Source organism: Astyanax mexicanus, chromosome 15 (assembly GCF_023375975.1).
Source record: "Astyanax mexicanus isolate ESR-SI-001 chromosome 15, AstMex3_surface, whole genome shotgun sequence".
Taxonomy (NCBI): Eukaryota; Metazoa; Chordata; class Actinopteri; order Characiformes; family Acestrorhamphidae; genus Astyanax; species Astyanax mexicanus.
Window position 1 is genome coordinate 43623993 of NC_064422.1, and position 23218 is coordinate 43647210.

Genomic DNA, 23218 nt, shown 5'->3' on the forward strand with positions numbered 1-23218 from the left:
AAGCAACACATCTCAATAAAGTTGCGACTGGACGAGAAAAGGCTGGAAAAGTAAATATTACTAATAAAAACAGCTGCAATATGATCTATTTACAACTAACTCAAGTCTTGTGGCCCTATTTTAGTGATCTCTAGGTGAGGCATCAACAGCAGCACCATGCAGCTTGATTTAGGGTGTGTTTCAGTGTGTCTTTGCTATCGTAACAACGGGAAAAGTACACCTTGCTCAGCTCGAAACGCTGTGCAAATGGCATGCACTGGATGTTTTTTAGGCATAACATGAAATAAACCAATCAGCGATTGTGTTGACAATTTACTGCCAAGATAACAATGAGCGTCTGACTGTTGATGTCTGTATAGGTTGTATTCAGTCAGTGGAGCTCCTGTGTTTTATGTTACCAAGATAATTTACCTAAACACACCTCATTTCCAGATAAACACACCCATGAGTGTAGACATATATTTAGAAGCACTGCTGCTATTTAAACGATAAATATGGCCTTTAGACTTGAAAATCTTAAAGAAAGTTTTTATAAAAAAAGTGGTAAAATATGTAAAATTTTAATATATATATTATACATTTTTCTTTTTATTGTTTATTTTACTAACTTAACCTCAACTGGTACCAGGCCTGTCATTACTGTTTGTCTGTGGACAATATTTTGTCCCAGAAATAATTGTGAAAAACAATATTATTATAGTTTTAAGATTTTTATTTTTTATTAATCATACTGACTATGACGGAACACACAAGGAATCATGTAGTAACTTAAAGTAAGTGTTACTTATAAAAACAGCAGCAATAGGAGAAATTTACAACCAACTCAATTCTTATGGCCCTATTGTAGTGATGTCTAGGTTTCAGTGTGTCTTTGCTATCATAACGACGGGAAAAGTACACATTTGCTCAGCTTAAAACATGCAAAAAGCATGTACCTTTTCTATTAATTAATCATGGGTGTGTTTTAGGCATAATGTGAAATAAACTTATCAGTGACTATGTTGACATTTTACTGCCAAGATACCAATTAACATTTGACTGTTGGCGTCTGTCTAGGTTGTATTCAGTCAGTGGAGCGACTGTGTTTTCTGTTGCCAAGATAAAGATAGCAATACACCAGAAATGTACCTGAACACACCTCATTTCCATCCAGACCACCACACCCATCAGTGTAAATATATTCAGAAGCTCTGTTGCTATCTATGTAATCGTTAAAATATGTAATATCTTAAAATATATATTAGACATTTTTCTTTTTATTGCTTTATTTTACTAATTAAACCTTAACTGTTTCCAGATCTGTTGTTATTGTTTGTCTGTGGGCGATATTTTGTCCCAGAAATAATTGTAATAAACAATATTATTGTCATTTTAAGACATTTTATGCCACTAATACAATGATAATATATAGTAAAAGCATATAAATGCAGATATATTATTTTAAAGAGCAATTAACCTTAATTAATTAACTTTTGAAGTGGAATTTAAATATATAAAACTTTTTAAATAAATAAAACATAAATTAAATATAACATTTGTGCTAAGATAATGTAATTACTGTGACAGGTCTAAGAGGATAATTTTCTTATTTTCTAATTTCTTAGTCTTCTACTAATCTTCTTTTATTTACTAATTATTTGCTCTGAATGATAGATTTTAGTTTAAAAATTCTTTTTTTTTCTTTTTTAACTCCTGTAAATACACCATTTCCCATCACAAGCACTTTATTCTGCTTATTGAAAAAAATGTGCCCTGTGTTAACTATGTTATCTATGATACTGATAGTGTAGAAGAGTTTTATGTAATAGAAAGGGTTAAATTAACGCAGTTACTGCAGTACACTGAACCTGTTGGACCCGACAGCACTGTATATGTTGTCTGGCACGAACCCAAAGGTGTTCCCACCAGCAATAAAGGCTTTCCCTTCTGTGATAACTAGAAATGCAGTGACGGCATGTTTTCGCTTTAGTTTATGCTGCACAGTAACATAAACTATACATACAGAAACACATTTTAAATGCTCTGTCCAGTTATGTAACTTTTTACGAGATGTTTTTTTGTTTGTTTGTTTTAAAATGTTCTGCATTGTAGATTAATGCAAAAGGCATCCAAACTATGAAGAAAATGATATGGAATTATTTAGTGATGTAAGGGCTCACCCAGAAAGGGAATCAAACTTAGGTTATTAGATCAAAACCACCTTACTGGGTGAGCTACCTAGTAAAGGCAGTTAATAGGACCCAAGGGCAGTGTAGACAAGACTGAGAGCAGATTCAGTTGGAAATAAAAAATAAACCAAAGTTTATTTGGTAGAGGAGTGCTCTACCACTCTTTTAGCCAAAGCAGCTGTGGTGAGAAATGGTAGGGATTGTTTTAGAGGTGGTGGGTCCAAAAAGGAGGTAGAAAACCAAAGAACAACCTGCACCCAATGTGGGGGTTTTGGCAGGAAAAAGAGAACAAAGGATGCCAGGAGGAGGCTGGCTTTCCCAGGGATAGGGAAAAATAGTTAAACAAAAGAAAATGGCTCCTCCAACAAAAGGAAAACTGAAAAACTGAGATAGGGGAAAATAAAGGAGAAAAGGAAGGCACATTTATTTATTACTCTTTCTTTTACTCTCTCTTTGTTGAGAGGAAGGGAAAAGGAGGGAAAGAAAGAAATTATGTCTCAGGGACTCGAAAGTATAAGGAATAGTAGCCACTTGGCCACACACACACACAAAGACACAGCAACTGCTGGTCTGTGTTCCTCACTCTTTTAAAAACCAACCCACGGGTGTTCCTGATTAGGCCTGATTGCTACCTGAGGCTGCCCGTTGCCCCCCTCTGGTGGTCGGAGGGCGCCTAGCCCTTGAGCCAGCCCTTACAAGTGAACAAAAAACAGAATATGTTTTATAGTTTAGATTCTTAGATTAGACAGTTTTGAACATCTTCTGCTGGATTTTCTCAGTCAGTTTTATGAGGTAGAGTCACCTGGAATTCAGGCTTTCAGTTAACAGCTGTGCTGAGCTCATCAAGAGTTAATTACTTGAATTTCTTGTCTCTTAACCCTTTAAGACCTGAATTATCTCTAGTGATGGAACAAAAAAAGAAGCTGTTTTCTGACTGTTTTGCAAAAGAAAAAAATAATACTCTAATATTCTACTATAAAATCTATATAGCAAATAAATCAAATTAACTAATTAATAATATTTTATGTTTTTTATGCATTTAAAGCCTGTGTGTAATATTTTACATTTCCCAAAAAATGGGAAATTTTATTTAATGAACCATCTCTAAATATTATATAAAAAATATCGATTAAAAGTGTTCTAAATCATATCAAATGAGTAAAAAAAAATTAGGTACTTTGCCTCTATAGCTCTGGTACTAAACTACTGTTTTTCAGTGCAGTGGGTGGAGTTTCATTGAATAGCTCTATTTGAGTAATGTTTTAATTCTTATTATGAGAAGCAAGAACTACTCAACTAAATAAATAAAAAAATACTTTAAGAAAAAATGAACGTCAGTCAGTCAGGTTAAGATAAAACTGGCTCTCATCAGGAGCACCACAGTTAAGGAAGAGCAAGAGTTCTCTCTGTTGTACAGGATAAGTTCATCAGAGTTACCAGCTTCAGAAACCACAAGTAAACAAACAGCTCCCCAGATGAGAGCACCTAAATACTTCTTCACAGAGTATTTTTGGTTTGTTTAATACTTTTAAGTTTACTCAGTTTTGTCCTTTATGAAGCATTGTGTCTATTTAAGAAAGCAGTAGATTGTGTTCTAGCTGTATAAGTGGATTACATAAACTTTATTAACCATCCACCCATCCATTTATCTATCTATCTACCCATCATCTTATCTGCTTCTGCTTAGTCAGCGTTACGATGGACCTGGAGCTGACCTGGAATCACTGGGTGGATTCAGTTCAAAATATCTCATGGACTGGGCACCAGGGCATCACAGGGAAACACAGAAACACAAACACACACACACACACACACACACAACGGCCAATTTAATATAACTATTTCCCCATCATCATGAGTAATCTGGGAAAACCCACACAGACCTATGAACAGGGAAGCTCCTCACAGACAGAGACAAGACAACTCAAAACCCAACTCTTAACCCACAACCCAACTCAAAACCCAACTCTTAACCCACAACCCAACTCAAAACCCAACCCGTAACCCACAGTCCAACTCATAACCCACCTCAAACCCAACCTGTAACCCTACCTCCAACCATAACTCAACCCACAGCCCAACTCATAACCCAACCCTTAACCCAACTCATAACCCAACCCTTAACCCACAGCCCAACACCTAACCCAACTCAACCCACCCGTAACCCACAGCCCAACTCATAACTCAACCCATAGCCCAACTCATAACCCAACCCTTAACCTACAGCCCAACTCATAACTCAACCCACAGCCCAACTCATAACTCAACCCACAGCCCAACTCATAACCTAACCCTTAACCCACAGCCCAACGCCTAACCCAAATCAACCCAACCTGTATCCCACAGCCCAACACCTAACCCAACTCAACCCAACTCATATCCCACAGCCCAACACATAACCCTACTCAACCCAACTCATATCCCACAGCCCAACACATAACCCTACTCAACCAAACCCGTATCCCACAGCCCAACACCTAACCCAACTCAACCAAACCCGTATCCCACAGCCCAACACCTAACCCAACTCAACCCAACCCGTATCCCACAGCCCAACACCTAACCCAATCCAACCCAACCCGTATCCCACAGCCCAGCACCTAACCCAACTCAACCCAACCCAGATCCCACAGCCCAACACCTAACCCAACTCAACCCAACCCGTATCCCACAGCCCAACACCTAAACCAATATGGTAAAACAGGAAAAACTGCAGTACAACCTGACCACTGAATACCTTTAACTTGATGCTAAACACAAATAGAACCTTACTATGACGTAGGCAGCACTGTGGACATGCCTCACTTCACCCCACATGAAAGAAAAAAACTGTATAAAATGTATAAAAAGCTGATTAAAGTGACATATAGAGGTTAATATTCTTCTATATGTGTAATAATGTGTTTGTTCAGAGTAAATCTTGTATTAAAATGTGTTGTTAAACAGGGTTTATATTAAATTTAAGCAGTAAAATGCTGCGACACAAAAGACACTGTGTTATATTGATATTGATCCTTTCAGATGTTGATATGATGATCTAGAGAAGCTCCAGTGACACACATGCAGTATCGGGTCTTATAAAAGCATTAATCAGCAGGGAGTGATGGGAGGAGTGCGCTGCCAGCTGGCAGGGGTTTTACTCAGGAGGGTAAAGTACAGAGTTTCAGTCTGAGTTAAAACCGTTTAATAACTCAACTTCTCTCACCTCCCCTGCATTAATAAACCATATACAGTACCAGTCAAAAGTGTGGCTACACCTTCTTATTCAGTGTTTTTCTTTCTTTATGTATTTCATTTATTTTCAACATAGTAGATTAATATTAAAGACATGAAAACAATTAAGAGACAAATATGGAATTACGAATTACCAGTAAAAAAAGTGTTTTTCTTCAACAATATATAAACGTCTGTTTAATCACTTGTTTTCCATTTTAACTTTCTACCAAATTTGTACAAATAAAGTAAGTCCATAAACGTCTGTTCAACTACAAAAAGACGTCTTTACAATTTTAACTTCCAACCAAATTTGTTCCTAGACAATATGTCCATAAAAGTCTATTCAACCACTTCAAAAAGATGGCTTTTTTTATTTTAACTTTCAGCCAAATGTGTTATAATACATCCATAAACGTCTGTTCAATCTCTTAAAAAATACATATTTTCCATTTGAACTTTTAAGTACATTTGTGTGCAGGAAATATGTCCATAAACATCTATTTAACCATACATCAAGACATCTTTTCCATTTTAACTTTTAACCAAATTTGTACGTAGGAAGCACGTCTATAAACGTCTATTCAAGCACCTCAAAAAAACGTTTTTTCCATCTTAACTTTCAGGCAAATTTGTACGTAGGAAGTACATTCATAAACGTCTAATCAACTATACATAAATGTCTGTTTAACCACTTCGAAAAAACATCTTTACCATTTTAAATTACAAGCAAATGTAAATGTAAGGAGTACGTCAATAAACGTTTGTTCGAGCACTTTAAAAAGACATATTTAAAATGTTTAACTTTCAAGCTAATTCTTACGTAGGAAGTACGTCCATAAACATCTATTTAACCATATATAAACATTTGTTCAACCACATAAAAAATACGTCTTTTCAATTTTATCTTTCAACCAAACTTGTACATACACAATACGTCCATAAATGTCTGATCAACAATACATAAACATCTGTTCCACTACTTTAAAAAGATGTCTTGTCCATTTTAACTTTTAACCAAATTTGTACATAAGACAAACTTTCATAAACATCTACTCAACCATAAACGTTTGTTCAACTACTTAAAAAAAAGAGAACTTTTCCGTTTTAACTTTTTACCAAAGATGTAGTAGATAATACTTCCATAAACGTCTGTTCAACCGTACATAAATGTCTGTACAACCACTTAAAAAAGACGTCTTTTCCACTTTAACTCTTAAGCAAATGTGAATGTACAGAGTACGTCAATAAACATCTGTTCAACCACTTCAAAAAGAAGTCTTTTCCATTGTAACTTTCAGACAACTTGTACTTAGGAAGTACATCCATAAACATATATTCAACCATATTAAACCTCTATTCAACCACTTCAAAAAGATGTCTTTTCAATTTTAACTTTCAACCAAATTTCTTTGTAGAAAATATGTCCATAAACATCTTTCCAACCATAAATAAACGTCTGTTCCACTATTCTAAAAAGATGTCTTGACCATTTTAACTTTCGACCAAATTCGTAAGTAGGAAGTACATCCATAAACGTCTGTTCAACCATTTTAAAAAGACATCTTTTCCATTTAAATTTTCAACCAAGTTTGTACAAAGATAATACTTTCATAAACATCTGTTCAGCCACTTCTAAAAGCTTTTGCTTCAATTTTAATTTCCAAACAAAATTCTATTTTGTTTAAACAAAAAACTCAGATTTTTTTTTGCACTGTCTTTTTAACTCTACAGTTAACTTGGTAACATGATTAATTTGTTTAAGAAAATAATTTTTAAGTAATTAATTGAATGCATTAACATGCTAATGTTCACTGCACTAGTTAAAAGTATAAACAACAACAACCCAGAAAGTGAATCTAGTAATTTACTAAACCCTGGAACATCTGTATTTTTTAAGAGCGTGCAATGTAGGATTAAAAGTGAATCAATCGTTTATTAAATGTTTTATATTTTGAACTTGATATAACTTTAATTCAGCCGTGAATAAAAGGTTAAAATGCCCTAAATGTGAACCACTGATTATGTTTCTGAGTTTTGTGTTATTAATAAGAATTCTACATATTGTAAAGCCTGTTATGACCTTTTCCTGCCCTTCTAAACTCCAGACTGTATGAATTTCCCGTAATCGCTCTATTGACTGCATTATCCACACCATGTAAACTTTAACCTCATTATAATGTATATGAAAGCGTTTCACTCTCATTACTCTCATGTTCACCATAAACCTGTCAGAGCTCACACTGTGTAAACCTTACTCTCGCACGAGAGGGTTCACTGTAGAGTCGTATGCTGCTGTACTGTAGCTATCTGGGTGAAAGGGCATTGGCAAGGTCATGGATGTTCCATATAGAGTATTATTTAATCAAAGTGGACATTAAAGCTTAAGTGGCAACTTTAAAAAAAACTACATTCATTGTAGTATTAAGAGTTTCTTGTGGAAAACTACTGTAACTGAAAGAAGGTTCTAGTTTAGACCCTGTTGGAGCCTTTATCCTGGATATAAGATGAGATTGTGATTGAGGCGGTTGGGTTTGGAGGTTCTAGAGCAGGGGTGTCCAAACTTTTTTTGTTGGGGGCCAGAAGGAGAAATATATTTGAAGTCACGGGTCACACTCTGTAATAAAACAAATAATGAAATAAACCACTTTAAATAATACATTTTTCCTGATTATTTCATTTATACACCATTTTACTTGACTTACTATCTTTATCTTTGACAGTGTTGTGTAAACTAAGATTTTTCAAATTGATGTTTCATTTCATGATGTCTCTTAATATTAAATTCCTTAATTACGGCAACTTTTAGACTCTTTGGCCCGTTTTTCTGCGCTACAACTGCGCACCGTCTCCGCTTTTAGACTCTTTGGCCCGTTTTTCTGCGCTAGAAATGCGCACTCTCTCCGCTTTTAGACTCTTTGGCCCGTTTTTCTGCTCTAGAAATGCGCACTCTCTCCGCTTTTAGACTCTTTGGCCCGTTTTTCTGCACTAGAAATGCGCACTCTCTCTGCTTTTAGACTCTTTGGCCCGTTTTTTGCGCTAGAACTGCGCACTCTCTCTGCTTTTAGACTCTTTGGCCCATTTTTCTGTGCTAGAACTGCGCACTCTCTCCGCTTTTAGACTCTTTGGCCAGTTTTTCTGCGCTAGAACTGTGCAGCCTCTCCGCTTTTAGACTATTTGGCCCGTTTTTCTGCACTACAAATTGACACCCCTGTTCTAGAAGTTCTGAATGGATCCTGCAGCACATCTACTTACCCACATATGTTGTTACAGCTGGGCCTGTAGATCCTGTTGCTCTACAGCAGAGTCCCAGCTGCTTCTTAAATGCTGGATTGGTGATAAATCTGGAGACCAGACGAGTTAATGCTGTAATCTGGTGGAGAAGTTCCTGTATTCCTGGGAAACAGTAATTTGTTGCTGTGTGTGTGTGAGCATTATCCTGCTGAAAAATGCTGCTATCGGTTGGAAGTCCAGCTATGAGAGGCAGCAACACATATCGCTGAGCTGTTAGTGTCCCTCATATCACTACTAGGGGTGACTGACTGTCAGAGGTGATGCTCCTCCCCAGATAACATTTCCAGATACATTTACGGTATTTAGCAGATGCCCTCTATCCAGAGCAGCTTACAACAGTGCTTCGTTGTTTACTTCAATATATCCAGAGCTAGTTTTTAGAGACTAGGATCAAGAGGCACACAGAGCTTGATAATGTTTAGAACCCTAGGAGATTTTTTTTAAAGATTAGTTTAAGAACTCTTTAAAAAGTCTTCAGTCTGCATTTGAAGACAGCAAGTTACTGTCAGAGCTGTTTTGACACCCAGTGGAAGTTCATTCCACCACCTTGGTTCTCTAGAACAAAGAAGAGTTAGGATTCTTGTTTTCTGTTAGCCTTGAGTGATAATGGTTCGAGCCGAGCTGTACTGGAAGCTCTAAGAGCTCTTGGTACAGATCTGGCTTTGACCATCAGCAGTAATGGGAATAACGGTTTAAGGAGTAATCTAACTAATTACTCTGACTGTAACTATAATGCTGTTACCATTTCCCCATTACACCCTGTTACTGCACGTTACTTTAGCCGCTCAATTAATTCTTTTTTTTTTTAACTTCGCGCATACAAAGGCGCAAGTGTGTGTTGTTGTGTGTGAGTCACAAGGGAGGGGAGGATGAGATAACCGCCTAAGCAATGATTGTTGTCTTTGCTGTCGTGCACTCTATACGTCTGGCTTATGAAACACGCTCTGAGAAGGTGGGGGCCGGGGGTTACGGGGGTGAGTAACACAAAAGTAGTGCAATAGTTCCTTTCACTGGTAACTAGTTACTTTTATAGTGGAGTAACTTAGATAGTAACTCAGTTACTTTTTTGGGGAAGTAATTAGTAACTATAACGAATTACTTTTTCAAAGTAACGTGCCCAACACTGATAATCAGTGCCATCTAGTATGAAGGAGCTGGTCCGTTTTTGGCCTTTTAGGCCAGCGTCAGGGTTTTGAATCTGATATTAGCAGCAACAGGAAGCCAGTGGAAAGACCGCAGCAAATGACTTACATGACTGAACTTCAGAAGATTGAAGACTGAAGAGTCATGCTGCCGCCTCATTCTGAACTAGTTGTAGTGGTTTTGGTGGCTCGCAGTGGAAGACCAGCCAGTAGAGTGTTGCAATAGTCAAGTCTTGAGATGACAAGAGACTGAATTCAATGCTAAAGACAATATGAGTCCAGTGCATAGCAGTCCAGGTGTCTGACTGGCAGCCTAGATGGCAGGCAATTGGATGAAATGCCCATCCTGCTTTTCTCAGTCCAATAATGACTCCTTTCAAACACTGTCATCAAGTGACGGATGCTGGTCTTTCAAGGAGGGGAAGCTCAATTTCGGCCTACATTTTAACATATGTAGTTTTATTTATACAAAAATTCTACTCTCCCTGAAATGTTTTTTTTTTTTTTTGTAAACAAAAGGCATTATTTTCAAGTTTTCACTACACAACAAAAAGGTACCCATTCTTTACATTGAAGAATTACATAAAAAAATGTCCTTGAGTAATCCCTTTATTAATTTAAATTATTTTAATTATTTTTAATAATAACACAATACTTACTACTTGTCCCTGTTCATTTATGTCCTGAGATGGTTTCATCAAGAAGAATGGCCATCAGTACATTTTATTTGTTACAGCACTTCCAGTCAGCCAGCTCACTTTATCACACCAGAACAGCTGAAAATACCTGTTACTTTTCCCACCTTTTACACCAAATTAATCTGAGCAGTTGATCTGCCCTGCTGCTGTCCAACACTTACATTTTTCTTCGTAAGGAAGACTATCAAATGGCTTCTCCAAAATCCGTCCACAACATTAAAACTGTCTGAAATTATGTGCAGCTTGCACTGGCGCGAGGCTAGTGTGAAGTGTGTCCGTGTTTTACACTAAAAGATCGCTGATTCGCTCATTTCGCTGTCAATCAAAAAGGGACTCCGCCTCAGACAGATCATCCAATCATCATGCAGAAACTGAGCGTCCGGGCCGGCCGAGGCCAGCCCACTGCTCCATAGACCCCCAGAGACGCTGAGCGTCCGATGGGCGGGACAAAGCCCAGCATTTATCCAATGACTCGTCTGGTTTGGCCGCGCGCTTTGCTCCGCTATTGAAGTCTGTGCACTGTTTAAAGCAGCGCTGTGAAGCTGCGGGAATGAGTGAGAGGAAAGCCGCGGCGTTACCAGTGATAAGAAGCTGATTCTGAACTAAGTTCAGCGCGGTGTAGCACATATTTAATCAGTGACATGTACACACAACAGTATATATTTAATCACTTATTTTTTTTTTTACATTTTAGGGGAAGCTGAGCTTCCCTTGCAGTCTTAGAGCAATCGCCACTGCTGTCATCCCAGCAAAATGTCTTTCAGTGAACAATAGCACCATAACATACATTCTACAGCTTAACATTCTCTCACCAAGAAGTACACCACCCAAGAGATGCCTGTGAGAGCCTTTTTTAGAACATAGTTGAAACTCTTTAACACCCTATTTTAGCGATCCATAAATGAGCTGCTAATCGAGCTTGCTATCGTAACAACAGGAAAAGTACACCTTGTGCATCTCAAAACCCACAATAGGCATGTAAATGCTTAATGCTTAATTATCTTAATTAATCATGGGTGTGGTTAGTGTTGGGGGCGTAATGTAAAATAAACCACCGTGTCACTTGCTCATCATTCCCTGGTTCAGGTGAGCTCTGACTTGAGCTCTGGATTGCTATTTTAACGGCGCAGCTACCTGGACGTGTCCGACATTTCACTTGTTCAGTCAGTTTTTTTGTTAATGTAAAAGTTGCATGGCTGCCAACAGGCACACACTACATGCATGTATAATACAGCAATGAATATCAGTGGTGCGTGGATATTTTTCATTGCCAAGATAGCAATACACCAGAAATTTACCTGAACACACCTTATTTCCAGACCACCACACCCATCAGCGTAGATATATTCAGAAGCTCTGTTGCTATTTAAACGACGCAGGCTAAAGGCGTGAAAATAGACTGTTGGTGGGGTGTAAAATAGCAATGAGCATTACAAAGCTCCGAAGCACATTCACAAGAGTTTTGCAGCGATCAGCAATTATTTAGCACTTTTGTTTCATTAAATAACTCCATATATGTGTCTTTAACATTCCAGTACACAGAGAGAAACACTATTTTTTATCTAGTTTCAATAGGATTTTTATTGCTTTGCTCTTAGTACAGTAAATGGACTATTAACAAACAAAATGAGTAAAAAACAGAACTGTCCATAAGCTTTGTTAAATGTAATCTTGGCCTGAACACTGTTACATAACATAGATATATATCATTCTCATCTCTAAGAGTGGCAGTTGCTTTAGGATATGATGTAACTGATTCAGGTTTAGTCGTGCACAAATGAGGAAGAATTTGGTCCCTGTTTTTTTTTTCCCTCAACCAGCTTTCTCCAGTTTATCTCCACAATACACAATAATAATAATAAACAGCTAGTCTAAGTGCTGTGCTAATCATGGCTAATATTAATCACGGTTCTCCGTTTTTTTACGCACATCTTTGAACCATGCTGGAATTAAATGAAGTATTTTAGTAACAAAATCATGTCATTATGAGTCATATTGATGTTCTGATAAAAAGAGCAGGTCTTCTTTCTTTATCAACTGTGCATCTGACAGTACCCTGAAATCCACATAATTCATATTTAAAAAACGCTCAGTTCCAGTTTTGGAAGAACTGCTTGAACATCACGGTCTCTCGGCCCTGTGGGAGGATCTCCACCTGTGGAAAAAACACACAAAAACAAGATAACGTTTTATAATACATCCCTTTATTTATAGTGTAACTTCTCTGGAGGAACCACTACATTCAAAACACTTACCTACAGGGTCCTACAGGTACTTTAACTGTAGGTATAAATAAACTACAACCAGGAACAAGAGTCTAACAACTAGGCAGAGGCGGTCTTTGCATAGAGGCATTGCTAGGCAACTGCCTTGGGCCCCTCCCACTGCAGCCCACTGTAGGGGCCCCCTGACTAGCTGCAAACTTCCCATAGGCCTACATCTGGTAATTGGGGCCCTTTGGACAGTAATTCACAGATAGTGCATTCATAAATGGTGATTCTTGTATGTTTAAAATGGAAACAAAGACAACACAATAAATTACAAAGAAATACAGATTCCGTCCACACCCCCTCTCTTTCGCGTTAAAATGTAATATTCCATCCATGCCATGGGCCATGCCATGTGAACCACGAACGCGCTGCTTGTGAAAGACGGAATTAAGGTGAAATTAAGTGTAAAAGTGGGTTGTGAGCGACGCCAATATGAGCCACTACCCAAGTGGCACTACAAAAAGAAAAAGGAAGGAAGAGGCTAAACTAAAAAACATTGATAATTATTCTTTATCATTAAGTTCAGTTACAATTCTAGATAAAAATTACTGATTGACTCACTCACACAAATGCTCTCCGTCACACTGATTTACTTTTTCTTTTCTTTTTTCGGCATTCGGATGTATATTTTATTTAAAGATATGTTTATGGATTGCACATATAAAAAGTATAAAAATTTTTTTTTAAATAGTCCGCCACTGCAACTAGGTAACTTTCAGAAATGTACCTTGTGCTTTCCCAACTCTTATGGTGTAAAACTGTTCTTTAAGAATCAGTATATAGAAAAATAATTATGGGGTCCTACTCGTACTTATAGTAATGTAGGTACAAATAAAGAACACGAGAAACTGCAGTTTACCTAAACTTGTGGTGCATTTTTTTTATATAAAATAATAATATATAATCATTTTGCCCTCTGTTTTCATGGCAGTTATAAAGGCTTCAGGCTTCATTTCAGTCACACTACAGGGAATTATTATTCTAATAATTGTATGAGTTTAAAAAAGAAGATGAGAGTTTGATTTATGCTTTTAACCCTTGTGTGGTGTTCATATTTTTGTTACTCGTTTACTTTCAAGATTCAAGATTCAAGATTTTTATTGTCACGTCACAGAGTACAGGTGTACATGTGAGTGAAAAACTTGGGTGCAGATTCCCACCAATGCGCAAAGAATAATATTTACAAGAGAGTAATAAAATAATATAAAATATATAAAAATAGGACATACAGATAACTTACAGTATAAACACTATTTACAATACACTTAATTACAATAAACATGATAACTTACACTATAGACAAATATTGCACAGAACAGATATGCACAGATGTAGATATGCGGATAGTGTGGAAGTAGTCAGTATGTGACAGTATAGCTATGAGTAAGTGCAGGTAAGGAATGAGTTGAGTGGGGAGTGCAGGGGGCAGAATGCTGTATAATATGGGAAAGTCTGATAGATGCAGTGTAAAGTAAAGTGCAGGGTGCAGAGTTTGTATGGGTGTCAGTGGGGTGGGTTGGGCAGAACACCGTTCTACTGGCTATTCCACAGCCTGGTTGCTTGGGGGAAGAAGCTGTCTTGGAACCGGCTGGTTCTGGTCTTCAAGCTTCTGAGCCTCCTTCCACTCGGCAGCTGTGAGAACAGGGAATGGCTTGGATGGAACGGGTCCTTCATGATCTTTTTGGATTTCCTCAGGCAGCGGTTGGTGTATAAATCCAAAAGGTTTGGGAGCTCAACCCCAGTGATGTACTGCGCTGTGCGCACAACCCTCTGCAGGGATTTCCGCTCCAGAGCAGTACAGTTCCCATACCAGGTGGTGATGCTGCCCGTCAGAATGCTTTCCACAGTGCAGGTGTAGAAAGTCCTGAGGATGCTGGGGTTCAGACCAAACCTCCTCAGCCGTCTGAGGAAGTACAGGCGTTGTTGTGCCTTCTTCACCACCCGTGTGGTGTGTTCTGTCCATGTCAGATCCTCGCTGATGTGAACACCCAGAAACTTGAAGCTGCTGACCCTCTCCACCGCAGTCCCGTTGATGGAGATCGACGAGTATGCTTTCTCCTGCTTCCTGAAGTCCACGATCAGCTCCTTGGTCTTGCTGACGTTTAGAGAGAGGTTATTCTCCTGGCACCAGTTTTCCAGGATGTTAACCTCCTCTCTGTAGGCCGATTCGTCGTTGTTTGAGATCAGGCCAACAATTGTTGTGTCGTCAGCAAATTTGATGATGACATTGGAGCTGTGTCTGGCTGTGCAGTCGTGGGTGTACAGGGAGTACAGGAGCGGGCTGAGCACACAGCCCTGGGGCGCTCCGATGTTGAGGGTCAGTGAGGAGGATGTGATGTTGCCCATCCTCACCACCTGCTGTCGGTCTGACAGGAAGTTCAGGATCCAGCTGCACAGTGTGCTGTTCAGACCCAGATCCCGGAGCTTGACGTCGAGCCTCGAGGGAACGATGGTGTTGAATGCTGAACTGTAGTCCACAAACAGCATTCTCACATACGTGTCCTTCTTGTCCAGGTGAGAGAGGGCAGTGTGCAGGGTCAGGGCGATCGCATCGTCAGTGGATCTGTTCTGCCTGTATGCAAACTGCAGTGGGTCCAGGGTGGCAGGCAGTGAGGAACAGATGATATCCCTAACCAGCCTCTCAAAGCATTTGCTTATGATGGAGGTTAGGGCAACAGGTCGCCAGTCATTCAGACAGGTGGTGTGGGCAGTCTTTGGAACTGGCACAATGGTGGCCAGTTTAAAGCAAGCTGGCACAACAGAGAGAGAGAGTGATGTATTATAAATGTCCGTGTAGACTGCTGCCAGTTCTCTATAGCAGGCTTTAAGCACTCTCCCGGGAATGCCATCCGGACCAGCTGACTTGCGTGGATTTATCCGCTGAAAAGCTCTGCGCACGTCAGCTTCAGAGACGGAGGGTGGGATGGGATCAGCGGTGGGCGGGGCGCACTCTGGGAGCGCAGCGGTGGGCGGGGCGCACTCTGGGAGCGCAGCGGTGGGCGGGGCGCACTCTGGGAGCGCAGCGTGATCTGCCTCGAATCGAGTGTAGAAGCGGTTCAGCTCCTCTGGCAGCTCAGCGTTGGTGCTGGTCAGAGTGTGAGAGCTTCTCTTGTAGTCAGTGATAATGTTCAGACCCTGCCACAAGCTCTGGGTGTTGGCTGTGTTGAACTGTGCTTCCACTTTCTCTCTGTACCCACGTTTGGCCGCTTTTATGGTCCTACGGAGAGCGTAGCTGGCTCGTTTGTACTCCTCCGTATTTCCAGATCTGAAAGCGGCGCTGCGTGCGCTGAGAGCGGAACGGACGTCACCGTTCAGCCAGGGCTTCTGATTGGGGAAGACGCGCACTGATCTGAGGGGCACTACGTCATCCACGCACTTGCGAATGAAGGCGGTGACTGTGTCTGCGTACTCGTCGATGCTGCTTGACGAATCACGGAACATCTCCCAGTCCACGTGATCAAAACAGTCCTGAAGCATAGCTTCCGATTGGTCAGACCAGCGGCGTACCTCCTTGGTGGTGGGCGGTCCTCGTTTCAGCCTCTGCCTGTAGGTGGGCAGAAGCAGGATGGAGGAGTGATCTGATTTGCCGAACGGGGGTCGGGGGAGGGCTTTGTAGGCTCCTCAGATGTTAGAGTAGCAGTGATCAAGCGTCTGGGTTTTCCGCGTGAAGCATGTAATGTGCTGAAACAGTGCTGGACAAAAAGTTTTAAAGTTTGTCCGGTTAAAGTCCCCTGCAACAAGGAGTGCAGCCTCTGGGCACGCGGTCATCTCCTTGTTGATGGTCTCGTGTAGCTTCCCGAGTGCGAATTCCGCACTCGGGAACTTTGTTACTTGTATTTAATTCAGCAAAATTAATCAATTTTACATTAAAATGCTTTACACATGCTCACTTCACCTAAATTGCAAGCAATATAAACAGCTTACATGGTTAATATTTGCTCTTTACCTTTCTTATGTTACATTTCTTTTAAAAAGTGCTACTCTTTTTTTTATTAGTTTTTTAATAAAATGTAAAAGAAAATGAATTAAACTCAAGATATGAGTAGAAAATTTGTTTAGTTTCAAATTTACAAATGAAGCAATGTTTATTAGCCCTTGGCCAAACATACTATATGTAATATAAATGTGTGTGTGTAGGGGGGGGGGGGGGGGGGTGTACAGTGTGTGTTTATCGAATATGTGTTTTGATATATGTTTTTCACAAACACTGAGCCAGTGCCACTGAGTTTGAGTTAAAAATAGATTTTTTTTTAGTATCATTTGATGAAAAATGGAAACGGGTCCCACAGACCCGAACACCACACAAGGGTAAAAACTGTCAAGGGTGGAGCAGCTTAAAAAATAATATCAGGGTGGAGCAGGAAGAAAACGTACAGTTGGTAATGTCGAGACTATTATATATATATATATATATATATATATATATATATATATATATATATATATATATATATATATATATATATATATACATATATATATAATATTATATACATTGATATTTTCTTACAACTAGTCAAAAAAGGATGGTCTGATACTGTACATTTGTATGGTTAGATGTGTAAGCATCCTATGTAAAGGTTATACTACAGTTTTGGAGATTCCAACTTGGAAACTCATTACTTTAAAGTTTACAGAGGTTTTCAATTTAAAAGCAAAGTAAAGCAAACCTGAGTTTTCATCTTAGGATAATTCATTTTTTGTATGAATTCATCGGCCATTTTCAGAGCTTCCCTCTTCTCCTCTGCATTTGCTCCACTGCCTGTAAATACACAGATATAAAAGAACAGATAATCAATACATATGCTATAATTTTCATCAAAAATATAAGAATTATTCATGGAAACGACCCCGTCATTTATTATATAAAACACGATTTAATGAATCAGACTATTACGTATAATAGTGACAGTGTGTATGTACCACCTCCCGGCCGCTGCGCTCCTCCAATGAACGTCGCCTCTCTTTACCAAACAAACATTCACACAAAGCAATCCAGACTGTTCTCATACAGAGTTCCCCTATGGTGGAACAAACTACCTTCTACTACCAGATCAGGAGAATCTCTCACTATCTTTAATAAACTCCTGAAGACAGAGCTCTTCAAAGAGCACTTACTCTCCTAACACCTCTAACTAACTACCTTCTACTACCAGATCAGGAGAATCTCTCACTATCTTTAATAATAAACTCCTGAAGACAGAGCTCTTCAAAGAGCACTTACTCTCCTAACACCTCTAACTAACTACCTTCTACTACCAGATCAGGAGAATCTCTCACTATCTTTAATAAACTCCTGAAGACAGAGCTCTTCAAAGAGCTCTTACTCTCCTAACACCTCTAACACACTAACTAATTCTAACCTCATTTCCTTCTTCCCCTCCTTCACTCCTCTATCCCATTATTTCTCTTTGACCTCCTTTAAGCCCTGTCTAAACATGTTTTTCCTTTAACTTCTATTACTTTTGTACTTGACTATTGTAAGTCGCTTTGGACAAAAGCATCTGCCAAATGTAATGTAATGTAATGTAATGTAATGTAATGTAAAGTGTGCTTGTGGAAGTTGATTTTATTCTTCACAGAGGAGACTGGAGAATGGGTGGGAAAACAAACACATCAGAATAGGTATAGAAAAAAGGCGGGAAACAGAACAAAAATGCTGAGTACAAACAAAATATATCAAACTGTATAATAAACCAAATAAAAACACAACACAAACTCAGCTTCTTCTTTCTTCCCTTTCTGATTTAACTCGAGAAATTAAATAATATAGATTATTTATATGTTATAGGCTAATTTTTTCTAATGAATTCTCCTGGTCTTGGGTTTCTTGGGTATGACTTTGTCTCTTTTTTTTCTCTATTTTGTTATCATTCATCTGTTATCATTCATCCCTCTACAAAGACATGATAAAGACTGGGGTTTTTTTATAGAGTGCTGCACAGGTGGAGCTGGTTGGTGCTGATCACTGCCAGGGATTCTGGGAGTTGTAGTTTTGAGGCCCAACTTTGCCATTTCTACCCTTACTTAGTTTACTTACCCTTACTTAGTGGGTATCTTTTATGACTTTCTTGTCTCTCTTTTTGTCTTGTTCTTTTTCTCTCTTTTTTTCTTTCTTTCCTTTTGTTCTATCTTTTATTTTTTATTTCTTCTCTTTTTATGTTCTCTCATTTCTTTCTTGACTTCTCTTTTTTTGTCTCTTAAGTACCCTCTGTCACCATTCGTCCCTCTACAAAGACATGATAAACACTGGGTTTTTTATAGAGTGCTGCACAGGTGCTGATCACTGCCAGGGATTCTGGGAGTTGTAGTTTGGAGGCCCAACTCTCTCCATTTCTTCCCCTTCTTACTTTTAGCCTTGTCTTGGGTTTCTTTTTTTACTTTCTTGTGTCTTGTTTTTTTCTTGATCTTTTTTATTTTCTATTTTATTTCTTTCTTGTCTCTCTTTTTTGTCTTGATCTTTTTCCTTTTCTCTATGTTGTACTTTCTTTTTTCTTTCTCTCCTTTTGTTCTATCTTTTATTTCTTCTCTTTTTATGTTCTCTCAGTTCTTTCTTGGCTTTTCTCTTTTTTTCCCTTAAGTATCCTCTGTCGCCATGCGTCCCTCTACAAAGACATGATAAAGACTGGGGTTGGTGCTAATCACCGCCAGGGATTCTGGGAATTGTAGTTTTGAGGCCCAACTCTGCCATTTCTTCCCTTATTTACTGTTAGATTTGTGTTGGGTTTTTTTCTTGATCTTTTGTATTTTCTAATTTCTTTCTTTCTTTTTTCTCTTTTTTGTCTATTTTTCTCTTTTCTTCTTTTATTTTTTTCTTTTCTCTCTTTTTGTTCTCTCATTTTTCTCTTTTCTTTTCTCACTTTTCTCCTGAATACCCTCCGCCACGGACAAGTGTGGGTTTGACTAGGGTTTTTATAGAGCGCTACACAGGTGCAGCTGGTTGGTTTTGAGGCCCAACTTTGCCATTTCTACCCTTACTTAGTTTACTTACCCTTACTTAGTGGGTTTCTTTTATGACTTTCTTGTCTCTCTTTTTGTCTTGTTCTTTTTCTCTCTTTTTTCTTTCTCTCCTTTTGTTCTATCTTTTATTTCTTCTCTTTTTATGTTCTCTCATTTCTTTCTTGACTTTTCTCTTTTTTTGTCTCTTAAGTACCCTCTGTCACCATTCGTCCCTCTACAAAGACATGATAAAGACTGGGGTTTTTATAGAGTGCTGCACAGGTGCAGCTGGTTGGTGCTGATCACCGCCAGGGATTCTGGGAGTTGTAGTTTGGAGGCCCAACTCCCTATTGACTGTTAGCCTTGTCATGGTCTTTTTTTTTCTTAAATCTTTTTTATTTTCTATTTTATTTATTTATTTATTTTGGTCTATTTTTCTCTTTTCCTTTTCCTCTTCTTTTGTTCCTTCTTTTATTTTTTTCTTTTCTCTCTTTTTGTTCTCTCATTTGTCTCTTTTCTTTTCTCACTTTTCTCCAGAATACCTTTTGCGACGGACAAGTGGGGGTTTGACTAGGGTTTTTATAGAGGGCTACACAGGTGCAGCTGGTTGGTTTTGAGGCCATCTTTGCCATTTCTACCCTTACTTACTTTACTCACCCTTACTTAGTTTACTTATCCTTACTTAGTTTACTCACCCTTACTTACTTTACTTACCCTTACTTAGTTTACTTACCCTTACTTACTTTACTCACCCTTACTTAGTTTACTTACCCTTACTTACTTTACTTACCCTTACTTAGTTTACTTATCCTTACTTAGTTTACTTACCCTTACTTACTTTACTTACCCTTACTTAGTTTACTTACCCTTACTTAGTTTACTTACCCTTACTTACTTTACTTACCCTTACTTACTTTACTTACCCTTACTTACTTTACTTACCCTTACTTAGTTTACTCACCCTTACTTAGTTTACTTACCCTTACTTACTTTACTTACCCTTACTTACTTTACTTACCCTTACTTACTTTACTTACCCTTACTTAGTTTACTCACCCTTACTTAGTTTACTTACCCTTACTTACTTTACTTACCCTTACTTACTTTACTCACCCTTACTTAGTTTACTTACCCTTACTTACTTTACTTACCCTTACTTACTTTACTTACCCTTACTTACTTTACTCACCCTTACTTAGTTTACTTACCCTTACTTACTTTACTTACCCTTACTTACTTTACTTACCCTTACTTAGTTTACTTACCCTTACTTACTTTACTTACCCTTACTTACTTTACTTACCCTTACTTAGTTTACTTACCCTTACTTACTTTACTTACCCTTACTTAGTTTACTTACCCTTACTTACTTTACTTACCCTTACTTACTTTACTTACCCTTACTTAGTTTACTCACCCTTACTTAGTTTACTTACCCTTACTTACTTTACTTACCCTTACTTACTTTACTTACCCTTACTTAGTTTACTCACCCTTACTTAGTTTACTCACCCTTACTTAGTTTACTCACCCTTACTTACTTTACTCACCCTTACTTAGTTTACTTACCCTTACTTACTTTACTTACCCTTACTTAGTTTACTTACCCTTACTTACTTTACTTACCCTTACTTACTTTACTCACCCTTACTTAGTTTACTCACCCTTACTTAGTTTACTTACCCTTACTTACTTTACTTACCCTTACTTAGTTTACTTACCCTTACTTACTTTACTTACCCTTACTTAGTTTACTTACCCTTACTTAGTTTACTTACCCTTACTTACTTTACTTACCCTTACTTAGTTTACTTACCCTTACTTACTTTACTTACCCTTACTTAGTTTACTTACCCTTACTTACTTTACTTACCCTTACTTAGTTTACTTACCCTTACTTAGTTTACTTACCCTTACTTACTTTACTTACCCTTACTTAGTTTACTTACCCTTACTTACTTTACTTACCCTTACTTAGTTTACTTACCCTTACTTACTTTACTTACCCTTACTTAGTTTACTTACCCTTACTTAGTTTACTTACCCTTACTTACTTTACTTACCCTTACTTAGTTTACTTACCCTTACTTACTTTACTTACCCTTACTTAGTTTACTTACCCTTACTTACTTTACTTACCCTTACTTAGTTTACTTACCCTTACTTACTTTACTTACCCTTACTTAGTTTACTTACCCTTACTTACTTTACTTACCCTTACTTAGTTTACTTACCCTTACTTACTTTACTTACCCTTACTTAGTTTACTTACCCTTACTTACTTTACTTACCCTTACTTAGTTTACTTACCCTTACTTAGTTTACTTACCCTTACTTACTTTACTTACCCTTACTTAGTTTACTTACCCTTACTTACTTTACTTACCCTTACTTAGTTTACTTACCCTTACTTACTTTACTTACCCTTACTTAGTTTACTTACCCTTACTTACTTTACTTACCCTTACTTAGTTTACTTACCCTTACTTACTTTACTTACCCTTACTTAGTTTACTTACCCTTACTTACTTTACTTACCCTTACTTAGTTTACTTACCCTTACTTAGTTTACTTACCCTTACTTACTTTACTTACCCTTACTTAGTTTACTTACCCTTACTTAGTTTACTTACCCTTACTTACTTTACTTACCCTTACTTAGTTTACTTACCCTTACTTACTTTACTTACCCTTACTTAGTTTACTTACCCTTACTTACTTTACTTACCCTTACTTAGTTTACTTACCCTTACTTACTTTACTTACCCTTACTTACTTTACTTACCCTTACTTAGTTTACTTACCCTTACTTACTTTACTTACCCTTACTTAGTTTACTTACCCTTACTTACTTTACTTACCCTTACTTAGTTTACTTACCCTTACTTACTTTACTTACCCTTACTTACTTTACTTACCCTTACTTAGTTTACTTATCCTTACTTAGTTTACTCACCCTTACTTAGTTTACTCACCCTTACTTAGTTTACTTACCCTTACTTACTTTACTTACCCTTACTTAGTTTACTTACCCTTACTTACTTTACTTACCCTTACTTACTTTACTCACCCTTACTTAGTTTACTCACCCTTACTTACTTTACTCACCCTTACTTAGTTTACTCACCCTTACTTAGTTTACTCACCCTTACTTAGTTTACTTATCCTTACTTACTTTACTCACCCTTACTTAGTTTACTTATCCTTACTTAGTTTACTTATCCTTACTTAGTTTACTCACCCTTACTTAGTTTACTTATCCTTACTTAGTTTACTCACCCTTACTTAGTTTACTCACCCTTACTTAGTTTACTCACCCTTACTTAGTTTACTTATCCTTACTTACTTTACTCACCCTTACTTAGTTTACTTATCCTTACTTAGTTTACTTATCCTTACTTACTTTACTCACCCTTACTTACTTTACTCACCCTTACTTAGTTTACTTATCCTTACTTAGTTTACTTATCCTTACTTAGTTTACTTATCCTTAC

The 23218-nt window shown here is 37.9% G+C and overlaps 1 protein-coding gene across 2 annotated transcripts in view; it reads right to left on the minus strand.

The window, feature by feature from the left end:
• Positions 1 to 12069: 12069 nt before the first annotated feature.
• The window catches only part of capgb (capping protein (actin filament), gelsolin-like b), a 53342-nt gene continuing 42193 nt past the window's right edge, over positions 12070 to 23218 (minus strand). For both annotated transcript variants that reach the window (XM_022670288.2, XM_049464571.1), the window contains exons 8-9: positions 17456 to 17547; positions 12070 to 12670 (exon numbers count right to left, since the gene is read on the minus strand). In XM_022670288.2, the coding sequence (XP_022526009.2) occupies positions 12605 to 12670; positions 17456 to 17547 (158 nt within the window). In that variant the 3' untranslated portion in view covers positions 12070 to 12604. The remainder of the gene's footprint in view (positions 12671 to 17455; positions 17548 to 23218) is intronic.